Source organism: Alosa pseudoharengus, unplaced genomic scaffold (genome assembly GCF_046254945.1).
Source record: "Alosa pseudoharengus isolate Yale_2024_CS ecotype anadromous, Long Island Sound unplaced genomic scaffold, YU_APseudo_1.1 YU_APseudo_1.1_scf_11, whole genome shotgun sequence".
NCBI classification, from domain to species: Eukaryota; Metazoa; Chordata; class Actinopteri; order Clupeiformes; family Clupeidae; genus Alosa; species Alosa pseudoharengus.
In genome coordinates, this window is record NW_027468576.1 from 17,249,273 (window position 1) to 17,270,555 (window position 21,283).

The 21,283-nt window shown below is 45.2% G+C and overlaps 1 protein-coding gene across 1 annotated transcript; it reads right to left on the reverse strand.

Annotated features, from left to right (window-relative positions):
• Positions 1-2,025: 2,025 nt before the first annotated feature.
• Positions 2,026-20,586, reverse strand: usp46 (ubiquitin specific peptidase 46). Its single transcript, XM_076278188.1, has 9 exons — positions 20,219-20,586; positions 16,329-16,409; positions 13,961-14,174; positions 11,790-12,046; positions 10,709-10,785; positions 8,596-8,679; positions 8,158-8,355; positions 7,589-7,667; positions 2,026-6,660 (listed from the first exon to the last, which is right to left on the reverse strand). Exons 1-9 carry the CDS (start codon positions 20,252-20,254, stop codon positions 6,559-6,561), a joined length of 1,128 nt encoding a protein of 375 aa, XP_076134303.1. The 5' UTR covers positions 20,255-20,586; the 3' UTR covers positions 2,026-6,558.
• Positions 20,587-21,283: the final 697 nt, after the last annotated feature.

Below are 21,283 nucleotides of genomic sequence, written 5' to 3' on the forward strand. Positions count from 1 at the left end.
GATAATACCAGGTTTAAAATTCATTTTGTTTTTCATTTCATCTCAGATGGTACCGACCAATCCCTCTAGCTATAGACTATATGCTTTCACATGGCACCCTGGTGGACAGCTTCAATGCAATGTGAGTGACCAGAGGTGAGGTGAGGTCTTAGTCCACTTGACAATGAGTGTGGTGATTGAGAGGGTGGGAGATGTATACTGTGGGGAGAATGGAGAGAAGTCCCATGTCCTTGAGTGGCCTTTGAGGAGGGTGATGGTCATAGAAAAGAGTCTGACGAAGTGGGGATGATATATTGATGAAACGCTTCAGGGGAGCTCAGTGCTCAGTAAAGGACAGATGTTGGTCCACCAGGGGATCTCTGCCCCCCTGGAGCTCAGAGTAAATGCTGCTCCCTGCGGGGGAGCTTTTTTCCTGGGAGAGGTGTGTTTCAGGGTCATGGCCTTCATGTACACTCACTTTTATACACACACACACAGACACAAACACGACTAGCCGCAAACACACCGTAGAGATTTCTGTGAAAGTTCTGAGTCTATCCACAGGCTCATGGGGTTTACATTAGTGACCTTCCCTGCCACACACACACACACACACACGATATGACTTTGTTGTGAAAGTGGAGAGGGATGGGATTACTTAATCTCCTTGCTCAAGAGAGTAAATCAGGTGTGTGGGCTAGCAGGGTGACGTCAGAAGAGTGAAATTAGTTAACACAATGCTTCCTGCAGAAGTGGCTTACCTCATAGAGGTAGGTATATACACACGCACACACAGCGGTTGTGATGAAGGTGCTTTAATCAAAGTTCACTACCCTCGGGACACAGTTTATTGTTGTAACGGTTCCACAACAGATTGTTGTGATATAACAAAGAGGTTGCCATTTACATCAGTTTCCCTTGCCTGGGGTTGTTTTGGAGTCTTAGATCATAGAGCTTCCTTTTCGCTACAGTGTTGCAATGTGTCAGTTGGCTTGAAGTGTCTGTCGAACAGACAAACCAAAAATTAGGAAAAATTAGCTGCGGCAATTGCTCAGCATAATGAGAATTTCATGACATATAATCATTCGAAGTGCATGTCAGAGAAACACATTAATGATAATGTGTTGTGTATTTTTTTTATGATGTTCTGGGCCCAGTTGTTCAAAAGAAATCTGATCGGATTCCGGCTATTGGATTGGGTCAAATCTTGAAAATGGGTTGTTCAAAGGGAAAAAAAAGTTCCTGAAATCGGATTGGATCACGTAATCTTCATCTTGGTTTTGATCCCGATAAAACCTTCACTTTGTGTTGTTCAAAACTTTTGAGTTGGTTTGGGATACATTTGATCCAAAAAAATAGGATTACCCTGATCCCAACAGTAGGGTGGATTTCAGGCACAAAATGATTGTTTGTATTTATGTGTCTGTCGTGGATAAGATGAGGGGTCTGATAATAATGGAAGGGGATGTTTGTATTGTTTTACTGTGGTGTTTAGACAACACAATCAAAGCTACCTCAGGCCACCTATTCAAACTGTTGTTCTTTACACAGCCACGAGGCCAGATTGTGATATAGTTCCATTTAGAAACATAGGTAATCTGGATTTCGTAATCCTGAAAAGGTTGTATCTGGATCAGGTTGATCCAATCCTCAATTGCTTTGAAAAACAGGCACAAAAGAAACATGGATTACCTGATCCTGGATTTCCAAATCCGGATCATTCTTATACAGATTAAACTTTCTGAACATCTGGGCCCTGGTGTCAGTGCGGACAGTATAGGGTGAAGTGTGATGCTCTGCGATGTTCTGGGGCCTGGTCAGTGTTAAGTGCAGTCCTCTGTGTTTGTCTGTTACCCTGTGCGGTACGGTCAAAATGCGGTACCACTGCGGTACAGTGTAGTTCCAATGAAGTGTGGTACTCTGTGAGGTTCCTGGTACCCGGTTAGTGGTCAGTATGAAGTGTGATTCTGTGATATTCTGGTAGCCAGTGTGGTTAGCCTGAAGCCTGCAAGCCAGTTGCAAATAACAGACACAGACACACAGGTGTGTATGTACATATAAGTAATGGAGAACACTCAAGCCTGATTTCTTATGTTTATTGAGAAACCAGAGGGGGGGAAAAAAACACTCAAATCTCAGTTACTCCACAGCTCTTATTAAAGCATTTTAATTCTGCGCTAGAAAAGTGCACTTACAGTTCCACTAGTGTCAGCCCCTTAACCACCCCCCTAGAACACACACACACACACACACACACGCGCACGCACGCACGCACGCACGCACGCACGCACGCGCACTCGCCTATGGTGAACAAAGTCAGACCACAGACTTAAAAATAAAAAATCTCAATGGGGACCAACATAAGCACAAACTTCTTTCGTACACTGGTCTGTATGCACATTTTAAAAATGGAATATTTACACAAATATAACAAAGATAATCATGGTAAGACCTTGATGATGCAACAATTATGTATGTACGTGTGGTTGAGTGTGTGTGTGTGTGTGTGTGTGTGTTGGGGTGGGGTGGGGTTGTGTTTTGACAGACAAAGCCATTGAATTCACAGCTGTCTTTTCCAAGACCAGACAAAAGTTTCACTCATATGTGGAACTGATACAGAAATGGGACTGACCAACCAGGTTGAAAACTTCTAGTGAGCATTGCATTTATTTGATAATTTCTTTCATCTTCACAATAGACCTTTTTTGTATAACCTTCACTTTTTTTTTCTTCAAAAATATAGATATCGATTTCAAAGTCCTAGCAGATATTTCTACATTGTACCTATGTACAAAGGTATGTTAGCAGGTAACATAGTGTTCATCATGGAATTCTTCTAGAAGAGTTTGCATGTGAGTCTCTCCACTATTCCAGTTGTGGTAGCTGTTCTTGTCCATGTGTACACAGTACTCACTTGTGTAAGTGTTGTTATTATATTCCAGTTTTGGCACATCTTTATAAGAATGTGGTTCCACTTCAAGTTGCAGAGGGACAACTCAGGATACACGATCGCATGGGTGCCGAGCAGAAGCTACATTTGCTTTTGTACCCACTCTTTACATACACACAGGTGAACACACGCACACGCAGGCACACGCAGACACACGCACACACACACACGCACACACACACTAATAATTGCTCAAGCATAGATAACTAGGTAAAAAGGTCAAATGAAAGGGGGGAGGTATCATCAGTTATGCCAGCATCACAGTGAGTCAGGGTGACATTACGGGACTTGTGAACCAACCATTCCAAACACTAATGTTACCCCATTTTCATCTCCAATGCACACAATGATACCTATGAAATAAACCTTACACGGTGAGAATAGCTGAATTTAGTTGCTGGCAGTAACATATGTCAAGGTTTCCCATAGGGAATGGTTTCAAGTAAGATGACATAAAGCACATCAAACAAAGACAACGCAACAAGGGAAACTACACAACAATGGGTGTAGGTTTTTTTTTTGTGAGTACTACATTAACTAACCAGAAGGTTAGCATCATCACAAAATGAGATTTTAATCTAATCACTCGAAAAAATGTTCATACCAATATGTGGTATGATCACTGTTACTTTATTGCACCATGATATGGAGTTGAACCTCCATTCCCCTTTCTACCACACACAAACACACACACACACACACACACGCACACACACACTCGCGAGCACACACACACACACACACACACACACACACACACACTCTCGCACTCGCACACGCACACGCACACGCACACGCACACACACACACACCTTTTCATTGTTAAAGATTAAATGCATTCACGTAAGTTTACATACTGGTCATACTTTCAGCACTGCAGGCATGGAATGCCTTCAGCATGTCTGCAGACTTAAGTAACACTTCTATACACACAAACACACAAAATCGTCTCTGTCTCTCTCTCTCTGTCAGAGAGTGATGTAACCCTCTCTAAGCTGAGCTCAGTACTGGAGAATGAGAAGCAGAATCAATGGATGTCCACTGCTGGGAAGTTGTGTGATAAGAGCTCACCTTTACCCCCACCCCCCTCCTACTCTCTGCCCAGGCACCTGCCTCTCTGCTGGGGGACAAGTATGTCGAGGACTAGAAAAGGCAAGCCTGAACGGAACTAAGGCTTTTAACGATGCTTCTGTCTGGAGTTAAGATGTGTCCATGTGTGGTGTTGACACGACACCATGAAGGGGTTATATACACAGACATAATCCACACTCTCTCTCTCTCTCTCTCTCTCACACACACACAAACAAACTTAAACACTCACACGGCAATCCTGCTACCTATAATTAGGGCAAATCATTAAATGAGATCTTAGGAGATGTGTCATGTTAACAAACAGTTGCAATGGGAGGGTGGGGGCACACCCCACATCACAACTCCACACAGCCAGAGACTTCAATGCGTCACACACTGCAGAGGAAAGACAGATATTTCCCCAGACCCAGACCCAGAAGACTGCAGTCAACACCTAAGCCAATAACAAAGCAGGAGCAGCTGTAAAACTCGCCGCCACGGCACTGCAACGCCGCAGACGATGCATCAGTGTTTGATACAGCTGCTCAGCCAAAGAAAGCCGACTGTTTCTTCATTTCTTGTCAAAGTGAGGGGCCCTATGGCTAGACAGGAAACACATGGTCACAGAGACAAATAGTGCCAGTATCTGGAATGAAACAAGCAATTTCACAAAGCAAGCTGGAGAAAGGATGCGAGACGACTGTGGACCACAACAGCTCGGTTAGAAAAAGACGAGGGTTACATTAGAGCCTCTTTTGTCATCACTGCTGAGTGACAGGCTGGCCTTGCTATCTCCCTCTTTCTCCTTCCCTCCATACTCCCTTACTCTCTCTCTACCTCTCTCTACCTCTCTTCTCTCTCTCTCAAAAACTTTGCTAGAAGTTCATTGGAGTCACACAAACCTGTACCAATCTTCTGTACAGAAGGGATCCAAGGCTGCTCTCCTTCAACAGATCTGTGTGTCTCTATGGCATTCAGAGGGGGAAAAACCCCCCCCTTGAATTCCCCAGTGTAAACACTTAGGGGCGGCTGGATGGTTGCAAAAGCTGCAAGGTCTCATCTATTGAGATGGCATAACAAAGAGATCTACAGACATGCAGCTATTTAAATATCAGAGCGCAGAAACAGTCATGTGCTTTTCTGAGCAAGACGACAAAATCCAGGAGCAACTCCACTGGGTAAAGACAGTGTTTTCCCAGTTCAACACCAACTCCATTCAACTCCACTGTATCCATCCATCACATCCATCACCTGCAGCTTCAACTCCTCCACTGTTCCTATGGCAAATTCCACCCTGTGATGGTGTGACGTGATGGTGTGACATGACGAGCCAGAACACGGCCAACTCGACACAGGAGCCATTAAGAGACTCCCCGAGCATGGCTGACGCCTATCAAAACAAGCTCCCAGACTTCAGCACTTTGCAATATAAGCTCAGCTCCACGTGACGACACCTGTGCATTTAGCACACAAATATGTGCAAGGTCCTGCAGGACACCATCTTGCATACTGGTACAGGCTTCTGTGTGCTTATACACACACAAACACACATACACACACACACACACAATACCCATTTCACCACAAGGTCTGGTTTTCACTGTCCCCTTTCCAGACAGAGAAACAGTTATTGATATGTTAAACACTAGGTCTTTGACAGTACTTTCAAGTCCCTTCTATAAAGTCAACGAGAAATCAAACACGCACACACACACACACGCACACAGACATACACACACAAAGCCTCTGGGAAGGGATCAGCACCGCTCTGCTTAACATCACTTCAAACACACTCACTCACATAAACACACACACACTGAGACAGAACAAAGGCCAGGCACCTTGCCAATTAGTATCAGAGTTGATTTGATTCACATGGAAATGCACATGAACTCTGCTCATCAGGCACACACGCGCACACACACACACACACACACGCACACACACGCACGCGCACACACACACACACTATACATAAATATAGAAATTGAGATTTCTTGCTAAGTTTCCTCTACTGTGGAAGAGAGGCCCAAGCAACGAGACCACACCCCCGGTAACGGTGAGAGAGATGTCCATATTTGGGCACTGGGCAGTCAGAGTCACTCCTCATAGATAGCTGAATAGCGGGAGCTTCAGTTGTCAGTTTTCTCCCCACCCAAATACCTTTCTTTGTCATTTGATATTTGTTCTAAAGTGCCATTCAAATGCAGGTGAAATGCAGTTTCTAAGAGAAAGAAAGAGTGAAATGTAGTGTTGGCAGACTGAGAGGGAAGAAATGGCTGGGTTACTGGCACACAGTTTTTTTGGGGGGAGAGGCACTGAGGAGACGAGTGTGTGTGTGTGTGTGTGTGTGTGTGTGTGTGTGTGTATAGGGGGGGGGGGGCAGCGTTTGGGGGTTAGGTTTAAGGGGTTCCAAGTCAACTTGTTTATGTTCCTTTCCTCTCCCTCCCTCTGTGTGCTCTCTCTCTCTCGCTCGCTCTCTCTCTTTCTCTTTCTCTTTTTCTCTCTCTCTCTCTCTATCTCTCTCTCTCTGTCTTCCTTTCTTCCTCTTTTGTTTGTTATTCCCTGGACTGGTAGAAGAGAATATATCCAGACTCGGAATTCTTGGAAATGTCAGAAGTCAAGCCGTAGAATTCCTCGATGGCCTGTGCATCGATTTTCTGCAACATGAAGGGGAAACAAAGCCAGAGAGAGAGAGTGAGAGACATGTAAAGACACAAGAGAGAGAGAGAGAGTGAGAGACATGTAAAGACACAAAAGAATTTTACAAATCGTAAATTACTTTAGATACAGTTTTTTTTTTTTTTTTTTTTTAAATAAGTTTCCTTTAGATTCAGATTGAAGAATACATGTTTATGTTTCCTTTAAACCAGGATTTAGTTAGTATTTTTCTTAAACATAAGTTTTCTTTCTTTTAGTTTAGTATCATAAGTTTCCTTTCTTTGACCCCCCTTAAAACAAATATTGTATCTGTTTGTAATGTCATGTTACTGCTTTGGCAACACTATTTTCTGAGTCATGCCAATAAAGCACATTTGAATTTGAATTTGTAAGAGAGAGAGAGAGAGAGACATGTAAAGACACAAAAGAGAGAGAGAGAGTGAGAGACATGTAAAGACACAAAAGAGAGAGAGAGAGTGAGAGACATGTAAAGACACAAAAGAGAGAGAGAGAGTGAGAGACATGTAAAGACACAAAAGAGAGAGTGAGAGACATGTAAAGACACAAAAGAGAGAGAGAGAGAGTGAGAGACATGTAAAGACACAAAAGAGAGAGAGAGAGAGAGAGAGACATGTAAAGACACAAAAGAGAGAGAGAGACATGTATAGACACAAAAGAGAGAGAGAGAGTGAGAGACATGTAAAGAAACAAAAGAGAGAGAGAGAGAGAGAGAGTGAGAGACATGTAAAGACACAAAAGTGATAGTGAGAGAAAGACAGAGAAATAAAGAGAGAGAGAGAGAGAGAGAGAGACAGAGAACGAGAGCAAAACACAGAGAGATCAAGTGGTCATTGGTTAAGAATGAGCTGAATAGGGATGATTCATGCACACTCAGGCAGACAAACACATTTGATGTGGGGTACGCACCTCCACTATGTCGTCATCAAACAGCAGCCAGAAGCCATGGCTCTTCACTATGGTGATGTAATGTCCTCTGTTCGGCCCACTGACAGTCACACGCACACACACGCACACACACACACAGTTTTTCATTAAATGTGAATACAAAAACCCTAGCAGTTGTTTACCAGGAGCACAAGCACAAACCGACCACACAGTGGACACTTAGTGTGTGTGCAGCACCCGACAGCCTGAGGGCACATGACTGCGGTGTCAGAGGATGACCAGACGAAGAGGAGTGTAAACCTCAGAGGCAATAAAACACAACTAATGGAGCCAGTGGTATTGGAGCCAAGGAATATTTCTCTAATGGTGTTTGTGTGTGTGTGTTTGTTCTTATATGCATGTACATGTTTTCTATATGACTGCCGATGCATATGTATACTGTAGCTCTCTCTCTCTCTCTGTGTGTGTGTGTGTGTGTATGTATATGTATGTATGCTTATTTATGTCTGTGCAGTTGTTTGAGAGTAGGCCTATATGAGCATGTGACTGTGTGTATATGTGTGTGTGTGTGTGTGTGTGTGTGTGTCTACCTGCCGCAATGGACCACCACGGCCACCAGGTCGTACATGCGGTCGAGGTTGATGGCGTCACCGGAGGTGTTGAAGAGGCGCAGCTCCAGGGGGAAGACCACGCGGTAGGACAGCTTGGTGTAGCGGTGCAGCTGCTCCATGTACTTAAAGCGCTTCAGGTGCAGGGCCAGGATCATGGGCAGCTTCTTCACCCGCATCCTACACACACACACACACACACAGGTACATTTTTAAAAGAAAATGTGTTTAAAAGGACGACACAATCCCTAGTCTTCTTCGGTCGCTGCCTTGGCATGCCCCCCAGAACCCCCTAAGATTGTCGGGTACCACTACATGTGTATTTCAGATCTTTGGGAAACACTGTGCACAGACAGACACACACACGTGCACACACACACACACACACACGCACGCACGCACTCACACTCAAACACTAACCTTTTCTGGGCCTCCTGTTTGCTGCAGCATGTTTCACAGTAGTATTTATACTCACTGCACAGAGTCTCTGTATTACTGAAGTCCCTGCAGGGAGACACGGTAAAACACGGTGTGTTTCAAACAAATGACCAACAAAAATGTATTGTGTGTGTGTGTGTGTGTGTGTGTGTGGGTGTGTGTGTGTGTGTGTGTGTGTGTATGTATTAGGGGTGTAACGGTTCATGTATTCGTATTGAACCGAAACGGTACGGGCGTCACGGTTCGGTGCATGAATTTACACGGAGAATACACGGTATAAAAATACATAAAACTCGTGTGCGGATTAATTAATGTCATGCGCAATTACTGTTAAGTAGCGAGAGTTACGGGAGTTCTTTAGCGACACCTAACGCTAATCTGTAGCCTCGCCTTAGCTCTGAAGCTCTGATTGGCGCCTATGTTTTTTTTTGTCAGGTCGTCGGTCGAGTCCGTCAGTCATTAGCAGCACTAAGATTAGACCTACAAGAGTTAGAGGATCCGCTGGTCTCTTTAAGATCGCAAGTTTGAAAACTTCAGTTACAGTAACGTTAGTACAGGCGGAAGAGTGGTGGATAAGATGAAATTGTGTGTCGGCGTTGTTCAGCATTGGGTATGTGAGTGGAAAAAATGCTACACATATTCGAAGCCATCACCCAGATGATGTAGGCTACCAATCACTGAAACGAGGGGAAATAAACTTCCCGTGCGCTTCAGCAGCCTTTGGATACACATACAAATAGGGCCAAAACCTATGGCTTAAATTAAATGATTTCGTAATGACAGAAAGCTATGTAAATCGCGTGGTAATTACCTTTATGCTGGGGTAACTTGTAACTTCTCACATGAGGAGCTGGTAGTGTAAGTGCAGACAGTAAAATAAAGTGACAACGCTAACCAGGCTAATAAACAACCGAAACCATGCTACGGTGAGTTAACGTCAAAGGGCAAAGTCACGTGACTTCTAGTTGTAGTCTGTTTATGAAATGAAAGGAGCAATTTCGTTTTTTAAAAAAAGGCAAAATAGTGTGATATTTTCACAATTAGTAGGCTAGATTATTACTTTACACACAATGAAAAATATTGAGGCAAATTGTAGACCCTTCCATATACAACTAAACACAGATGTTGAAGGTCTTGCTTAAGTGGATTTTTAAAAATCATTTTCTATGTAATTTGCACTTTCAGAAATAAGAGATGCTGTAGGCCTATTTTCAGTTTTATAGCTGATTGTCTTATTTTGTTTACAAGTTACAGATTGAGTCTGGGCACTTATTGTACTGTTTAGCCTACATCTTACACACTTCAGGCTGTTGCAGATAGCTCAGGGAAGAGACTGTATGACACTAGGTGGTACAGCCTGAGACATGTACAAAAAAAAAATGCTTTCTGCATTTTTGTTTTGCTTTTCCCTCCATTGTACCGAACTCGTACCGAACCGTGATGTCCGAACCGAGGTATGAACCGAACCGTGACTTCTGTGTACCGTTACACCCCTAGTATGTATGTATGTATATATATATATATATATATATATATATATATATATATATATATAATATATATATATATATATACGTGGAGGGATTGGCTTAATTCTGAATAACGGTAATGAAGTAGATCTGGTAAAAAAAGTTCTCACTGTTCCATATCAATGCTTATAAATGGTAACTATAACAACCATAGTAGGACGACAGTTGTGCCTGGAAGCAGGCTTCACAACAATGGAATCAACTGTAAACAAGACAACTGTCCATGCTATCTCTGTTAGGGCCAAAGAAAGATGTAGAACAAACTGAACAAGACGGCTTCTTTTTAAACGGAACTGCTTGTTTCCTTTGCGTGCTATAAAGGCATGACTATTGCCTATAGTGGCAACCAGATGAAGCGGGATAACGGCCTTCGAGGTGTCCTGTTATACAGAATTAATGGACTCGGGCGGAGGAAACTCTTAATTTGCCTCCCCCCTCGTCCATTAATTCCGTGGACAGGACACCTTGACGGCCGTTATCCCTTACACACACTTTATGTGTGTGTGTTTGTGGTGAGTGGTGTGTGTGTGTGTGTGTGGTGTGTGTGTGTGTGTGTGTGTGTGTACCTGAGGCAGTGTGTTATTGACGTGTTCTGCTCCACGTCCACAGACAGATCAAGGAAGTCCTCATCCTTGCTGCTGACCTGTAGAACAATAAAAAGAATGCACAGGTGAGTGTGTGTGTGTCTGTGTGTGACCTGGTGGGAGGGGTCAGGTTCCACTCATGGTTGCACCTGTTTCTCAGTCTTTTCAGACTGAATTTATGAATACATCAACACACAAACACACACACACACACAAACACACACACACACACACACACACACACACACACACACACGTCTTTGATATGCTGATAGGGGTGTAGCTCTTAAGAGGGTGTTGAATGTGTGTTTGGTGTTTGGCCGTGTGTGTGATCATTTCTCTATGTGTCTATGAATCAGTGTGTGTAGGTGGGGGTCATCTGAGAACGGCCACAGAGAGGACAAAAGCTCCAGACAGAGTGACGCAGACATGGCTTCCCGCAAGTGAACACACACAGAGACACACACACACACACAGACACGGGTTGTTTTTCAGGACAAACTAATCCAGTCCCCTCAGGTATTTAATTCTAGTATTACTGGACATCAAATGGCACTGCTGGAACTGACACCTACACCATCTGAGTCAGACAAAACAGGGGGGGGGGGATAAAGAAAGGATTAACAGAGAAGAGAAGAAAAGAATGTAAGAGAAGAAAAGGAGAAAAAGAAAAGTCATGGAGTAGTTCTGGTGAGGTGACATGGGAAAAGGCTCCAGTGTGAGTTATGCAAACAGGGCTTCCAGCAAGAGAACACACTTACACAGACAAGACGACACAAACACACACACACCCATGCACACAAACGCAGACCCATAAATGTGCACACACAAACACATACTGTATGTGCGCACGCACACACACAAACACACACACACACGCACACACACACACACACACACAACAACCATGCACACAAACGCAGACCCATAAATGTGCACACACAAACACATATGTGCGCATGCACACGCACACACGCGCACACACACACACACACACACACACACACACACACAAACACACACACTTCTATTCCATCCCCAAACACACACCCCTGGCTCTCACCGTCTCGCAGTTGAGGCAGCGCGTCTCGTTGGTCAGTGTGCCCTGGAAGATGTCATGCACCCACGTGGGCTCGGCCTTGTTGTCGGCGTCGGCCGCGTTGACGGAGTTGTCGCCAGTGATGGCGGCCGTGCCGTTGTTCTTCAGGCGTCCGTTCTGCTTCTCCTGTTTCTTCTCCTCCTGCAGGATGTCGGCCACGGTGTTCAGCAGGTAGTTCAGGAACTCATGCGCGTCCTGCTGCATGTAGTTATCAAACAGGTCTGCAGCACGGACACACACACACATACACACACACACAAAGAGAGAGTGTTACAGTTTCAGGGAAGTTCCAGGTATGCAACCTACCACACAATGTGTGTGTGTGTGTGTGTGTGTGTGTGTGTGTGTGTATATATATACAGACATGCACACACATGGATACATACTGTATGTCTCAGTCTGTAGGTATCTTTGGTGTGTGCGCATATATATTTCTGCATTTCCCCAAATTGCTTTTCCCCCATCTACACACACACACATATATGTGTACAGTATGTATCCATGTGTGTGCATGTCTGTGTGAAAGACAGTGAATGAGTGAGTGGAAGTATGTGTGTATGTTACAGTATGTAAGCGTATGTTTGGAAGGAAGGGGTTGAATCTAAAGACAGTAATACATTATAGTACAATAATACGTAAGGGATAATGTATAGAACGCCGGTCATTATTGGGAAAATAAGTCCCAACAGGGCGAACCGGACCCTGATGCGTCCTCCCTTCCACATTAAACCATCGTATCAGCGTCTCCGAAGTGGAGCAATCAGAATTACGCATTTTAACGCAGGTTTTGAAGGCTTTCCCAAACTGACACAGTGTTTGTGGACATGGATTGGATCAGCCTCAGACTCACACATACCTGTGGTCAGCAGCCAAGCCAGCACAGAGATATAGGCACAGGTGAGCACACAGACATGCATAGAAAAGTACACACACACCCACACACAAAAGACGCAGAGACAATATCCACCTGTGTGCATCCACCAAGTGTGTATGTGTGTCTGTGTGTGTGTGTGTGTGTGTGTGTGTGTGTGTATGTGTGTGCGTGTGTGTGTATGCGTGTGCGTGTGTGTGTATGCGTGTGTGTGTGTGTGTGTGTGTGTGTGTGTGTATGTGTGTGTGTGTGTGTGCGTGTGTGTGTATGCGTATGTGCGTGTGTGTGTATGCGTGTGTGTGTGTGTGTGTGTGTGTGTGTGTGTGTGTGTGTGTGTGTGTGTGTGTATGTGTGTGTATGCGTATGTGTGTGTATGCGTGTGTGTGTGTGTGTGTGTGTGTGTGTGTGTGTGTGTGTGTGTGTGTGTGTGTATGCGTATGTGTGTGTGTGTGTGTGTGTGTGTGTGCGTGTGTGTGTGGTGGGGGGGAATCTGTCAGCTGACCTTACCCCAGCTTTGACAGAGCATGGCATTGTTAATTCATCTGGAGAGAAGCTCAGGATCAGACAGCAGAACAATCTCTCTCTATCCCCCAATAGCAGCGCTGAGAGAGCAACCCTTCCCCTCCTTCACTCTTCCCCTCTTCTCTCCTGCTCCAGTCTCTCTCTCTCTCTCCCTCCCTCCCTGTTTCTTATCTTTATTTCTCTCGCTCTCTTTCTCTGAGTGTCTCTCTCTCTCTCTCTCTCTAAACCTCCTTGCTCATATCACTCACTCTGTGTCTTCATCCTCTCTTCCTCTCTCTCTTTCTTTACTTTTTCTCTCAGGACTCTTCATCTCCATCAGTAACATGTACTCAGTGAAGCACACCTGAATCTGTGTTTAGCCAACAACACAACTACCAAAAACCCATTAAATTGGGCTCATAAGCAGCACAGCAGGCAACCTGGCATCTGACCCTGCCTTTAGCCCTCCATAAGCAGGTCTAGGACCAGTAAGTATGTGTGTGTTTGTGTGTGTGTGTGTTGAGAGTGAGTGTGTGTGTGTGTGTGTGTGTGTGTGTGTGTGTGTGTGTGTGTTTGTGTGTGTGTGTTGGTGTGTGTGTGTTGAGTGAGTGTGTGTGTGTGTGAGGGCGTGTGTGTGAGGGCGTGTGTGTGAGGGCGTGTGTGTGTGCATGTGTGTAGTGTGTGTGTGTGCATTGAGAGAGTGTGTGTGTGTGTGTGTGTGTGTGTGTGTGTGTGTGTGTGTGGTCGTGCCCGGCCCTCTCACCATTTTCCTTGCGCAGGCGCGAGATGAACTTCTTGGGCGGGATGACGCCCACCTTCTTCTTCTGCGTGGCGATGCTGTGGAAGAGGTCAGCCAGACAGGTGAGCAGGTTCTCCTTCTTCTTCTGCTGGGCCTTGTACGCCAGCACGTTCTCCCGGAACGGCCGGCAGAAGTACAGCGCCTGCAGCACCGAGTTACAGTAACACGTGTTCCCAAACTGAGAGAGGGAGAGCAGAGAGAGAGGGAGGGAGGGAGGGAGAGTCAGAAAGGGAGTAAAAGAGAGGGAGAAAGAGAGAGAGAGAGAGAGAGAGAGAGAGAGAGAGAGAGGGAGGGAGAGAGAGAGCGAGAGCGAGAGAGAGAGGGAGAGTCGGAAAGGAGTAAAAGAGAGAGAGAAAGAGAGAGAGAGAGAGAGGGAGGGAGGGAGAGTCGGAAAGGGAGTAAAACAGAGGGAGAAAGAGAGAGAAAGAGAGAGGGAGAGAAACAAAAACAAAAGAAAAGAGTAAGAAAGGTTAGATGGGTGAGGGAATTTGGAGAGTGGGAGGGAGAGAGAGAGAGAGAGAGAGAGTGAATGAAGAAAACAAGAGAAGGGAGAGAGAGAAGGAAAGTGTGAGGCCAAGTGTGTTTGACAGAGCGCAAACGTGCATCTTTCATGATGGATTAGCAGGGCTCCGGGCATGCCTTTCCCCCAGGTAAACACGGCGAGGGGGAAACGCCACGACGGTGAGGAGCCAGCGACAGAGGCCACCCATGGCGGCTGGTTCCCGTTAACAACACAGACAGGTGGAATCCGACGGCCATTAACACCGCTACAACACAGCCCGATAGCGCTGACCCCTTCTGGCACTCCTGGCTACGCCCCAGCCGAGAAGCCAGGCCAAGCCAAAAAAACGGTTCTGCTTGGATGAGCACTCTCATCAGGGGAGAGGGAGTGTGTGTGTGAGAGAGAGAGAGAGAGAGAGAGAGAGAGAGAGAGAGAGAGAGAGAGAGAGAGAGAGAATGTTTACTCTACATGCATAAAAACGCTAGATGGTGAAGAATGGTGGAAAGAGGCATCAAAACACTGGGATGACTAATTCGTTTTGGAGCCCCCATATCTGCACCTGACTGATTAAAAAATATGGGCACGAAACACACACACACAAACACACACACACACACACACAACCTGTTTCACAACAAGTTCTGGACCTGAGAGGAACACCGACAGCGAATTGCCATGGAGACAGCAATTTTGTTGTGGTTCCGGGCGACCCGTTTCTGACCCCTGCATTCTGAAAGGGACACCCATGTTTTTGTGTGCTTTCTTCACGGGAACCACACTGTAGGCCCAGCAAAAGCCGCAACAGAGAGAACAGAGAAAGAGAGACAGAGAGAGAGAGAGAGAGAGAGAGAGAGAGAAAGAAAGAAAGAAACAAAAAAAAGAAAGAGAGAGAGAGAGCCCTCTGCTGTGTCACCAGGCCAAAAACAATACAGCAAAACAAAAAACGAAAAAAACATTATGGATATTCATCTCCAAAAACAACACCTACAGCCACTCCGCAAACACATCAGAGACACTGAAGCATTGGAGCCTTTTGATAACTAACGGAGACTTGGCTGCCTCTCCTTCCTCCCAGAGTGCCCCATTCTCTCGCAACGCAACCAGATCGTGGGCATGATACCCATTCTAGATACACTGCTCTTGACAATATGGCTCCCTTCAAAGAAGCACAAGGCGAGAAAAAGGGAACCATTTTCTCCTTGCTGTCTTTTCTCTCCTTCCTGTTCAACTTGTTTCTTTTTTGCTTCATATTGGGGTTGAGTCTTACTGACTCAGCGTGAATGGGAGCAGTTCTCTGGGCCAAGACGGAATTTTTTTTTTAAAATTTGTCCTTGTGATGGGTTTTGGCGATACTTGTTGTTCGGTCACGGCGAGTTTGGATATTTTGTGTGCAGGCCACCGATGATGAATGGCCTTTTGGTAACAACATTTGGAAGGCATCGTTACCGCAAGGATGAAATGTTATCCCCTTCCTAAATGAGAACACGAAAGGCTTTTCAATTAATTGAGCTGCAGGAGGGGAAAAAATCAATATGACATTGTATCTGAAATACGACTCGCAGGAAAATGCTGGCCAAACCAATGAGAGTACAGCCTTCATGGAAAAATACTGGGGAGAAAGAGTGACAATGCCCACGAGTATAATCTCATGTCAACACAAAAGGGACCTAAAATGAAATCTAATCAAGTGTAGATGTTGATTTAAGCAAAAAGATCAAAGCAAATACAAGCTACCTTTTTATTCTCTAGTAATATAAAACACATGCATGCAACTTCTCCTGATGTTATGTAATGAGTGAAGTGTGTGTCATTTGTTGCATAGATACTCACATTGACCAATCCAAAGTAGTGTTCATTAATGGGGAACTGCTCTGGCCCAATGTCTTTTTCCAGGGCAGAGGCATTGGTGCCCTGTGAGAAAGAAAGAAAGACAGAAAGAAATAAAGAGGGAGAGAGATAGAAAGAGGGAAAGAGAAAAAGAGAGAAAGTAATAATGTTACTCTAGATGATCAAAACACCTCAGAATGCCTTCTCCCACTCTCACCAACCACACACACACACACACACACACACACACACACACACACACACACACACACACACACACACACACACACACACACACACACACACACACACACACACACAGCTCTTCCAGCAAGTAATTATCTACCATACGTCATCGGTTATGCCAACTGCAGCCGTTCAAACACACAGGTGAGAAACCCTTTTTGGTGACTTTCCACGTCCCCTGGGCAGCGCTGAAAAAACACTGGGCAAGGTCGGCGGCCCGCCAACCAGCCGGCGAGTCAAGACAGCCAGCCCCAGGCGGTGGGGTAGGAGTGGGACGAGGGGACGCAGACAGGAGCGTACAGCCTGTTCTCTTCAGACCTGAGTCACGACCACCGCACATCGCCTCGAGGCACCGCACCCGGAGTGAGCGGGAAGAGGCAGGCGGACAACACACACTACAGCAGCACGTCAACATCCAATAACGTCCCCGATTGGTGGCTCGATTTCGACCACGACACCTGCGTGTGTAAACCTCAGACACAGATACAAGCCATGCGTGGTGCGGTGGGTGGTCAGGGGGGGTAATGGGGCACTAGGGCATGGTGCCAGCACTGTGCCAGCCCGCCTTTTTAGAGAGCTACAGGGCGAGTGAGGAGAGGGGAGTTTGCCAGATTGTGAGACTCCCCGAGATTAGCAAAGAGAACGCGAGCAATAAGACCTTGAATTTCCCCTTGGGGATCAATAAAGTATCTATCATCTATCTAAGACCTCCACCAGTCATGTGACAGGGCAGATATTCAAAGACAGCATAAATACTGACTTTTTTCTGCCCACAGAAAGCCCACGCTGTGCCTTGCCATATTTCATGGCTTTCACTTCATCAAGTAAACCCCCCTCTAAAGTCATTTGCGGTGCCCACAACTTTTACCTTAGCATAATAGCTTCAAACTTATTTTTTTATTTTTTTTTTTAAATATTTTTTTGGGCTTTTTATGTCTTTAATTATAGGACAGTGGAGAGTGACAGGAAGTGAATGGGAGAGAGAGCAGGGGTGGGATCCGGAAAGGACCACGGGGCGGGAATCGAACCCGGGTCGCGTACGGTGCAGGTGCCACAGCCAGTTGCGCCACAGCTGGGGCCAGCTTCAAACTTATTTTGATGTTGCCCTGACTTTTTCCATGTTACACTGATATGGAGCATCTGTCATCACCGATGCACACATTGTTGTCCTCGGTATGAACGTGGCCCTTTTACTCAGCTTTATGAAATTGACACCAAGTGGTATAAATCCCAATTATTCTATTGTGCTGCCTTAACTGACTTCTGTAAACCAATTTGGATCAGAAGAGTCAGAGAGTTGATTCAGAACCCAAAGCTACAGTAGCCTATGGCCTCACTGGAAAGTTACACTGAAGCAGAGAGAGATGGCTTCTCAAAGACTACATTGATGTGAGAACACAAGCACTTCACTAATGAAAAGTCCTCTCAGAGTGGTCTTGATTGCCTCAAATATCACAACGATTTTGACGAACACGATACGGCTGCCTTTATGAAGGGAACAAAACCACTTCTGACTGTGTGTCAGATGGATGACATATGACTGACAACAAATCCCTCCTCCATTATGAAGTACGGTGCATTTAGCGGTTGGCTGCCTTCATCTGATGGCAGGAAGCAGTCTATGTGAATGCCTGGCGGATGGGAACACTTTTCTCCTCCCTCTGCTGAGATATGAATACCCAGCAGATTTTTTGACAGGAGCGACAGGCCACTTATGAGTACACAAAAACCGCCGACTTCCCAGAGCCAGACAAAAGCCATGTCGCTGCTAAAAGAGAAGCATCAAAGATGTTAAGAGATGCTTTGGACCTCAAATGACAGCAGTTTGGTTTTTTTCATGCAATCTCTGAAGCCCAGAATATTGGCTCGGATTCTCTGACTTCTGTTGGGGCTCGGAATAGGGAAACGCCGAGATGAAGACACAAACTGAGGCTGAGAGAGGCTGACCAAAGGGCTCTTCTGAACATCTGCATGAGACTAGAGGAGGCAAACACCTTTTATGCAGATAGGATCATGGGCACAATAAAATTGCAATAACCTTGCCATACAGAGGAGTCCACGCTGATGTGACAGGTAACCTTCCTTACACACGCACATACACATGTTCTCACATGGTGTGCCAGGGCTGTGTGTGTGTGTGTGGGAGAGAGTGGTCAATACTCAGTCACCCAAGCCTCTCGTTGCGGCCTCATTAACTCCCCTGCATTAACACCGCACTGAGTCATAATAACGGCCCAGTAATTGACCCTCCGAAGCAGCGTCCTCATTTCCTGTCCCGGCTGTACGCACAGCCGTGTCCTAACCAGCCGACTGACCACTGCAGCAACGGTGGCAGGCAGGTACCTGTGCAGAGAAAAGTCATCAAATCCCCCCTGAGGAATGGGCTTATGCAATGCTGGCACATGGGGTGTGTGGTCTAGGCTGGAGCATGTTAGTGGAACATACACAAAACGGTTTAATTAATCAGTAATACTTCTGATTAAGCCGAGCCGATCAGAGGCAGGCACTCTAGTCTTAGACAGCGTGCTTGGGGCGCCCATTTGCACAATGTCAAATTAGTCGTTATCTGTGATAAAGACGGATCCTTTTTGTACAGCGACTTATTACACAATATAATCAGCGTCCATGCATTGGGAACCCATTCTGTACATTTGAGAGGCTGTGTAAATTAATTTAGTCTCCAGTTTTATAAAACATGGACAATGCAAACGAGCAATACACCCATAAAGGGACATCCACAACATCTCTGATCAGTGATGGCAGTACTCCATTTGGGAAATTCTTGGAAATATTGATGGAACCAAGACATCTAGATTATTGGTCCTGTATGCTGTACATGTCAGCCATCTTCTACAGCAGTCAAGTGGTTACTTTTGACATCAATGATGATACACAAGACACAAGGCTTTCATTTTCTTCAAGTTTTCCAACAGAGACAACTGCTGTGGTCATCGTCCATACAATTAACTGAAACTAGTTGTTGCTCATCTAGCAAATAGGTCATTGAGCTTGAAAGGCTTTGGTAGGCTACTACAGAATGGCTTCGTAGTATATGACGTCATGGACATATGTAACTCTACTGTAGCATTCTCAGCTGATCCTACGACACGTGACTAGACGCCACAGAACGTTCACTGCATGTGCACGTGGGTCCAGTGTGGTCATATTTAAAATGCAAATGAACACTGCAGACATATGATATAACAGAAGTTGGTCCTTTATTCCACACATTTGGCCGGTGACCCTTTGAAGACAGCTTAACCCACTTCTGCTCTGTCAAAACATCGGCTGCTTGACACCATGATTGCATTCCTTGCCAAGAGCATCACCCATTGACTCTTGACCACGACAGATGCTTACTAGCTCCCAGGCAGACTCTGTTACACATTTTACATGTTGCATGCAATATCAGTATGCGCAGGTCATGCATTTTGAGCCGAGCACACAACCAGGCCGTCCCCTATTTCACGTTTTATCGCTAAATCTCCACGTCAAAGCCATTCCCCATGCACATCCCTGTCGATAAAACGTCAGAAGCCGCGGACTTAGCCGAGATCAAACGGCATGAGCAGTATCATCTGTTTTGCTAAAACGGGAGCCGGGGGTCGAAAGCTAGCTAACAATTCAAAGGACAACACATTACTCACCATATTACAAATGGAGGCGATATTTCTGACAGTCATTTAGTTTACAGGGTCCCCCTCACAGCCATCGTTGTGAAATAAACATGATTTCAAGTAAAGGACAATGGTGGAAATGAATTTCGCAGCACGGGCAAGAGGCCAGGCTGCAATCCCAGTTGTAAAGATGCAAATGCCACGGCTAAACACCAGGCAATCCTCGCCGCTCGCTCGCCAACACCAATGTGTTGGTATGTGCTGCGTGCACAAAACAAAAGAGAAAGCGGTCTTTGGTGGCTATGTTAGTTCATTTTTGCTAGCGATTACAATGTCCTTGATGAAAAATGACGGCTGTATTGAAAGTAAACATCAGCAGCTAGCAGCGGCAGGTTGCTAGCAATGGATTACATCCTAGACGTAAGGACCTCACATGCCCCGCCCACTCACTAGATAAGATGCTGGAGAAAAGTTCCTGTTTGAAAGACAGCGCCAGTGGACCAATCCTAGCCGAAATGGACCAAAGTAGTCAAAGCGGCGACCAATAACATTTATAACAGAAACCACTTCCCCTTCACTGTTAAAGTTCTCCACATCTAGGCTACTGAAGGCTTCGTACAAAAGTAGGCTAATGTTGAAGATATGACCAAGAAAGCTTTTATGTTAAATGGAGATAAATTATCTACTGATGGCTTAGGCTACTATGAAAACAGTGTTGTGGATGTGATCAGGGATTTTCTTTATTTTTTTTAATTGAAGTAAAAAAAAGAATACTATTATTTTATCATTAAATAGAAATGCCATTCTATGACTATATGATATAGGCCTAATTGACTACTTGATATGTAATAAACTAAATCAAAGTGTTCATTCCTTGTGCTATAGGTAGGGGATTTCACACAGCAGCCAATACAACCATAGCCTATTTACCGTCAAAACCAAAATCACTAACAAACCACAAACCACTCACAAAAACATCACCAACAGAAAAGCCTTTCAAAAGCATTTCACTGAGGTTATCAAGCAACTTCCTTCATACGTGTTTCAACGCCATGAATTACGCCATGAACTTCCTTCATACGTGTTTCAACGCCA